The sequence below is a fragment of the Anguilla rostrata genome, chromosome 15, assembly GCF_018555375.3.
Source record: "Anguilla rostrata isolate EN2019 chromosome 15, ASM1855537v3, whole genome shotgun sequence".
NCBI classification, from domain to species: Eukaryota; Metazoa; Chordata; class Actinopteri; order Anguilliformes; family Anguillidae; genus Anguilla; species Anguilla rostrata.
The window spans coordinates 23,994,153-24,002,175 of NC_057947.1; the positions used below are offsets into that span (position 1 = coordinate 23,994,153).

Consider the following 8,023-nt stretch of genomic DNA (forward strand, 5'->3'; position numbering starts at 1 on the left):
GCTGCTTGGACTTGTACACCAATAGTCACATTTTGCACCACTTGTTCATGCTGTCTAACAGCCCAGTTACTAGATGGCGCTGTTGGTAGTTATTGCTCCTTTTCACTGTGAATTTGGGTCTACAGGGTTGGTTCTGGGTGGGGTCTTCCTTTTCCCTCACTTAGTACTATAGATGGGTTCACAACAAACAGATACCTTCATCCAATCATTTATGTCAGATTCATACATTTTTCAAGTGTAGGTGTGCTAGTCCTGTGCATTTGCCTCAACTTTAAGCTAACTTTGAGTTTTCTCATTCACCTAAAGTCCAATGAAAATTAACATACCATAGCCTGCATCTTATATCTTTCAGAAAATCAGTACTGTAGCGTGTTTTAAAGTTATCATAACTATACACTGCACACAGCTACACACACAGGGGCCCAGAGCTGCAGTTTATCAGCTAAACTTTATGCATTTCTGAAAAATTTGGCATAATTAATCCAGTCACACCAAAGGGATTTTCATGCACATTCCTTGTGGTGAGCCGGTGTTACAGTATGTTTCGTAGTACAGCCATTTTTGTTCAAATTTGTTGGTTTCTGTTGGGTTTTTGTTCCATTTAGTTCAAATTTACAAGGGTTGACACGCACCCACAAGCCTGTTTTAGTGATTAGTCTTCCACAGACATCAGCACTTCTCGGTGCTTATGCTGAGTTTACAGCGTGTGAGACGAATAGTTAAAGACTCATTTTTAACAGACACATTGACTCTGAGAATGATATGGATCTTGTGTTTACATGGACCACAGTGCGCAGGACTTTATGCCCAAATGTTTACAGAATGGTTAGTTTATAACGACAAGAATGTTGTTTATATGACGTTTATTTACCATATGCAATGCAGTGCATAGATGTGAAGGATGTCATGGTACAAAGAGTCCCATGAATATTTATAAGCATTTCTGAACATTTAGGAGAACCATGGATCAGGAACAACCTTCTGTTCCCAAAAAATAATTATGATTATTGATTATATGATTATTGTTAGTAGTAGTAATACAATAGTGATGTAATTCTGTTGGGTTCCAGTTTGAGTATACTGAATTTGCAGGAAGTGTTTTTTGTCCAAAACATTTGCCATCCTTGCTGAAGGTAGTGTAATCCAGACTATATGTGTCAGTAATTAGGTATGGTCTATTTAAGACTGTAAGTAGCTGTCTGTTAGGGTTTTCGCTATCCTGTCCTGGTCTTTGCTGGGGACTCTCATTTTAAATGGGTATTTACAGCAGAACAGGACAGCAGGGTTTGCTGAAAAATGGAGGAAACATACAACCACCAAGAAGAGTAAATCAGGGACGCTGACGTGCGAGCCTCACCTTCATCGTGCAGGAACGGAAGAACGTGACAGGGACATCACCAGAGAGAGCATTCAATCTCTCAGTCTGAGGGGGATGGGCCTGATTTATCACTGTAAAAAAAATTAATAGCATTTCATTTAGTCACATTTATTATCCGCCAAGGCTCAAGGTGCCCCCCCCCCCTCACCCTACCCTACCCCACCCCATACCAGGCTGCAGCTGGGCACGGGGAGTTATGAAGGCCCCGCGCTGACGACAGGAACTCGGGGCCTTGGCTTTATTTAGGGCTGCGATCCAGGGGACCCTGAAAGCTCAGTGTCAGACAGCGTGTTCCCTCTGCCCCCCCCGCACTGCAGGAGGAGGGCTCGCCCGACGCAGGGGAGCGAACCCCGCCCAGCCAGGGCACCGCCGCCAGCACTGAGGATATCGCCCCCGCCAAACCGGTCAGAACCAATTCCTGCAGACTACCGACACCAGTATTTACAACTGAAGTTCTCTTTGTGTATTTTGGCTATGTTTAGTTCAACTCTCGGAGGGATGCACAGGGGAGTTTTCACATTTTATGGGAGTCTAGAGTTACAGTTCCAAATACACGTACTACTGTAAATAGATGTTAATTACATTATGCTTCAGGAATGGTTCAGAAATCATATGTTCTTAACTTTACTCACAATTAAATGCAGGTATTATGTTTTTCTTTACAAACATGGATCAGCAAGTACAAATATCTTCTCAAATAAAACTCTTCAAAATATCAGAATATTTTCAAATGATTTCAATGTTTATAAATCAAAAATCAACATTTGCTGTTCATTGTAAATCTGAGTGTTTCAGTGTAGGAGTGCTGATCCAAGACCAGGTTGTCCTGTCCACATTCCAGTTTTATCCATAGTCAACTAAAAGGAAAATCTGATCGTAGAGCAGCACTCCTGTTTTGAGATGCTTTATGAATATGGATCCAGGCACAAAGAAGCTTAAATGTCACTGTGACACCACTGCCTTGTACACTGGGTTACAGGAGGGCTCACTCTCCCAGCCTCCCCAGAAGCCATTCCGGAGGAAGTATCGCTCAGACAGCCAGAACCTGGAGCCAGCCCCACCCACGCCCAATCCTTCCACCCCGTCCTCCGCCCCTGCGACTGTCCCATCAGCCGGTCCGACTAAACCTTCCCAAAAGTACGAAGAGGACAAATATACTACACTTGTACCACAAGAAGACCCTTAAAAATTATATAATGCAATTGAATGGAGTGGCAGTGTAGTGTGACAATTAGGGAACTGAGTTTTGAGACTGAAGTGTTGTTTCTTGGAGCAAGTTTCTTATCCTGAATCAGATGTCAGTAAACTTCCTGGTGTGTAATGGATTATATGTAAAGAAAAAAAAAACTAAGCCACGTAAATTACTTTAGATAAGCATATCTGCCAAATGGCTTAGAATTACCATTAAGTTCAGGTTTCTTTCCCATTTTCTTATCTGTTCTAGAGAGCATATCATGAAAACAGGTTTATTTTGGAGATGACATTTCCGGTGGAGTGCCCCGGTTATCAGAGCTGATGATATGTGTGGAAGGTTGCAGTTTTGTCTCTGGGGACAGCAGTTGTGAAGGAGATTCTGTTGTATATTTGAGAGGACGGTTCCTGAGCCGCGCAGCTGCTGGGAAGCCTGATGTAAGGCACCGATAGAGGTGTGTGTAAGCGCAGGTGTAACGCGATGACTGCCGCGTATGTCGCTGTGCAGCCCTAGCCGGTTTAGCTGGTAACTGTGAGGGACGAGTCTTAAGTAAACGATCTCAAGCGATAATTGTTCTGTTGTGGGTGGATACGTCGGCTCCTGCTGCTCTGTTCTCTGGACTAAAGCAGCTTCCCGCCATCTTTTCAGGCTACCCTCCAGGCAGAAGAAGGAAATCCAGACGGCCATTCGCAAGAACAAGGAGGCCAACGCGGTGCTGACCCGACTCAACAGCGAACTCCAGCAGCAGCTCAAGGTCAGGGCATCCCTGTGTCTCTCTCTGCTGAGCTCATCTCTGTGTGACTTTCTGACACTGATGAGGTCATCTCTCTGAGACGCAGCTTCACTTGTCAGGCTTATGATCTTACAAAGCCTGACCAGGTTGGCACTCTCATCTGACATATGTCCACCAAAATTCTTTGGCTTCTCTTTTGCTCCAGTGCTATGTGTGTTGGAGGGTTTAAAACCTCAGTTCATCTGTACACCCTTAGAACTGTGTGTTTTTGGGGGGCGGGGACGTGAGCAGGCTGGAATTTCAGTGGGGGGGGGGTGTTGGGGGTTCAGTGCTGACAGAATGCCTGGCTGCATTGGGAGGTTGCATGACTGCTGAAATCAATCTACCTACCCACCCACACCCACATCATCAACACCTGCACAAGCCTGAAAGACAAAATAAATCCCCCATCACTGCAGTGCCCAGAGTGACAACAGATAAGTGACCACACACAAACATGAAAAACGTGAGAGATGATGATGTTATGAATATTTTTTTGGGGGGGGGGGTCATTGAGTGTTGACTGTTTTTGGGGTGTATCTATCTGCTTGGGGGTGGGGGTCAGGAAACATTTGTGGCCTCCCTGTCCCTCTCCGTAACAGCCGTAACAGAAAGATAAATTGGGGGTCCCCTGAGACACAGTATGGGCGCACAAGATGTTTCCATTGGGAGCGATGAGGTCATGAAAAGATTGCCCTTGCGTGCCCGAGTGTCTGTTTTATCCGCTACTTGATGCCATTCCCAGACCCAAATAGCACCCAGACCCCAGAGTGGAGGGCGGCTGCCTTCCTTTCATGTGCCTCCTCAGGCCTACCGGGGCGTCTGTCTGCTGCGAGTACCGCGTATGATATTGTGTGGACGCTAACTTCAGTGCGAAAATAGTATATTACATTTCTGCATTCAAGACTTCATTCGTAGATACTCTGCGTGCAACTGTCAGCACTGGGGAGTGTGGCTCTGACGGTTTACTGAATAAAAATATACATTCCATGGCTTTCTGGGGAGGCTTTCTGGAGTGCCTTCTTAAAATACCCCGGGGCTCTTCGGCATTCGCAACTGCCCCCTCTAAAATAGAGTCATAGTCAGCTATGTGAGACCCTTCCGGAGGGTCCCTGCGGTACTTCAGACTCGGAAAGAAGTCAGTTTGTTTGTGTGATGCAGCATCGATCATGCACGGGTAATTAAGCTTCTGTCGCTCTTAGCAGAGACAGCCAAGTGTCTTCACCAGATCTCACATGAAACCAGCTGGTACGGCACCGCACAGCTCTTTCATGGAATTGCTGTTTAATTGTTATTTATTTATTTTCATCTATTTTTTGTTGATGTTGTCTCGTCGTGCATCATGTTTTTTGTTCCGGGAAAAAATGTGATAACAGCATGAAAGGTCGTGGGTCTGCGTGAAAAGTCCTGCAAGGCTGGACTTGTTTCCGAGAAACGCGCCCCCAGATCGTGCCTTGTGACAACAAATACGCTGGGAGTGTAGGGCAGGTCGGGGTATTCTGTGACCTGAAAGTGACCCCTTAAATCGAAACATGTGGTCAAATTCCCTCACTCCTCTGGTGTCTTAGGAAAGTGCCTCAAGGATGGGGTCAGAGGTCAAGTGTTGTTTGTTCTGCCTTGAGCAGAAGTGGGGTGTTGTCACATTTGTCTAAGCTTAGGTAATTTCTCCCAATGGCAATTAAAGGAAAGAAGGGAGAAAGGGGGAATGGGTCATTTCAGATCACCCTCTCAACACCACACTGGCAAAACAATAAGCAGGTTTAAATCGAACACAGATGGCTGGTCCTTCTGTTTCTCACCACGTTCTCCTCCACGTTAGGTGCAGTAGTGTGTTGAGGAGGTGCACTCCTCTGGAGAACCGTGGATATAGAGGAGCTGGGAGACCTGGGGTTCACAGCAACACCTCTTTTTTTCAAAATTTGCTTTGGAAATGTACATCAAGGCATGTTCTTTAGTTGAATGCGCTGCACCAAGTGAACATGAACCTACGAAGATAAATGTCTCTGGCGTGGCCAGGATTCAGTTTGCAATGCTCATTGTTCCAGAAAACCTCAAATCAACGTTTGGACTCCGGTTAGATAAACATTTAAAATTGTTCCTGGACCATTTTAAATTTCTTCTTAACATTATTCACGGAACAGCTCAATGTGCCCTTTGACTCTCACCTGTTCCTCCTCTCTCAGGACATCCACCAGGAGAGGATCACGCTGGAGTCCCAGCTGCAGGTTCTGCGTCCTATCGCGTTCGTCTGACTGGCTCCGCCCTGACCCGTCCCACCCCGCCGTCCCCTCGCCCCTGAACAGGAAACCTGCTCTGGCTTGCACACGCTTGGTCGAGCACCAGCTCACGAACAAACTGGGTCAGAGATTCTCCATTTTAAAAAGGAATCTCCATCCTCCATCTGACAACAGTATCCTTGAGTTTTATTCCCAAAGGCATTCGTTTAGAAGATGAAGGCTCAGATTGAAATTGAATGTTCAGATTCAGGCAGATAAAAAGCAGGCCCACAGTCCGTGTTTGGCTTTGGGTTGTGCTTGCCTGAAGATTTAGGTGCATGTGCCAATGTGTTGTAGTGAAATGAATGTTACAGTGCGTATGTGTGTGCGTTTATGTGAGTACGTTTCTCAAAGGACATCAAAGAGCAGAAGCGTGATTTTAAGGATGACTCTAATGAAGCCTAAATGTCAAAGGTCAACAGGAAGTAACCCCACAACTCTTAATGCAAGGACTGACCATGGAATAGGCAACTTAAACCCTGACACTCACACTGTGGTCAGAATTCTTCATTTTTGCTTCATTTCCTTTTTGTTTTGGGGTTTTATATTGTATCCAAGCTGCATTTAATTCATAGAGTATTCTTTCTTGTAAATGGAGATTCAGATTTGAGTTTTATCATTGGGGGGTATCCAGTGAAGGTTTGTCTGTGTTCCTAAAATAAACTGTGTTCCTGCTACCAGGGGAATTAAATGTACAAGTGATAATGTGCAGTCTTGTTTGAATGAGTTTGAAAGTAATCTTCATGGAGATACAACTGCCCCTCAGCTGACGTTTGATCTTTTTTTCTTTGTTTTTATTCCTTTTATAAAAATGTCCTGAACCTTGAGAATTTCACAATGAATCGTGACTCTCTCCACAAAGCTCTTACAGAGACTTTAAACTTGTGCTTGTCCATTTGATGGAATGTCTTCGTTTCATTGTTGGGAGAGAGAAAAGACAAGGATCAAAGCTGGAATTCCTAGAGAAGATTGAGTGAATCCCATTGCATGACAGAAGGCATGGTGTGTTAGGACGGTGCTCTGCTCTGAGCACCAGTAGTGCATGACTGCCGTCTGACTAATCAAGAGATTTACAGCACAGGTGCTTGGGATCATGCTAAAAATCATCAGTAAGGCCGGGTTCTGATTGGTGGCCTAAATGGGACATCAGCAGTATTTCATTTAGAGATCGCCTTTGGTCCCTCCCACATTGAAAGGGTCTGGTCTTTTGCCTGCTTGCGATATCTCGTCTGTCTGTGTTTCTTCTGCGACGCGCGTGAGCTGGGGGAGTCTCATTCCGTTTCACAGCAATGTGTCAGAACATGTCGCCGCTGATCTGAGTGAATGTATTTATTTTTCGTTTTGAGAATCGCAGAAAAGAGCATGTTTTATATCGAGTGGCGAAGAGGCAAGAAAAAATGACTAGTTCTGCATTTTAAATGAACCGTGCTGAAAAAATGTCTACTGTATAATGTTTAGAGATATTGTACATGTGAAACTGGATAAAACATTTGCACGGTACTTCAGTCGTGCTCCGGTTTTACCCAATGTTTTGCCCAAAAGTGAGAAGGTGTTTAAAAAAACAATTAGGACCAAACGACAGCAGTCCTGGGAAGGCGTGATCCCTTATATTGATTTTTAAGTACATTTTTTTATCACAGAATGCATCACAGCCATAATGAGGGAGGTGTCTTTCAGGTTTTGAAAATTTGGAAGACAACGAAAAAAAGATTTAAGGTTTTTTCTTAAAACCCTTCATTTTCCAACTTTGTGTGGGTTATCAACTTTTCTCAGGACCTCTGTCAAGTATACCAAGATGGCGGCTGCCTTCATTTGAATTATTAAAGTCATTAACTCAATTATCTAGGGTGAAAAAAAGCACAAACTGTTACGTTTCTTGAAAGAATGAGCTGGTTTTAATATCGACCTATATTATGAGCAAGACAAAGTCTGTATCTGCAAATGTCTGTGACTTTTCTATGCAAAGCTGTGGTGCTGGGCAAACTAGCTTTTGGCCAGTTTTTTTGATACATCTGTACAATCAAGCTTGTATATAGGAAAAAGAAAAAATAATTTTGTTGCCTTTTAGTTGCTTAAATTAAACTGTTGCAACCTGTGAACTCCTGACTAGTGTGGAATTTGAGACTGATGCGTTTAGGTGACCAATGATAATCAATTCAGCAGCCTGACTGAACTGATTCTTTTGATCCTCCCATTGAGCTCAACGGTATAGTTTTTGAGAAATAACCATCAGTTAGTCAGTACGACACTTCCAGATTGTAACGACTATCAGTTTTACTGCACTAAGAAATCTAGTTCCTTCTTTAATCCCAGGGAGAGAGCCAGAGAATGAGTGGATGGATGGGCATCTTTTCTGCAGAATCAGTGATCCATTGATTTGGTTGAAGTTCAGTGTTGACTTGTTT

General features: G+C 44.1%; 1 protein-coding gene across 3 annotated transcripts in view; it reads left to right on the forward strand.

Annotated features, from left to right (window-relative positions):
- The window catches only part of reps2 (RALBP1 associated Eps domain containing 2), a 43,153-nt gene extending 35,436 nt beyond the window's left edge, over positions 1 to 7,717 (forward strand). For all 3 annotated transcript variants that reach the window (XM_064310466.1, XM_064310465.1, XM_064310467.1), the window contains 4 exons: positions 1,696 to 1,782; positions 2,358 to 2,515; positions 3,219 to 3,324; positions 5,526 to 7,717. In XM_064310466.1, the coding sequence (XP_064166536.1) occupies positions 1,696 to 1,782; positions 2,358 to 2,515; positions 3,219 to 3,324; positions 5,526 to 5,594 (420 nt within the window). In that variant the 3' untranslated portion in view covers positions 5,595 to 7,717. The remainder of the gene's footprint in view (positions 1 to 1,695; positions 1,783 to 2,357; positions 2,516 to 3,218; positions 3,325 to 5,525) is intronic.
- Positions 7,718 to 8,023: the final 306 nt, after the last annotated feature.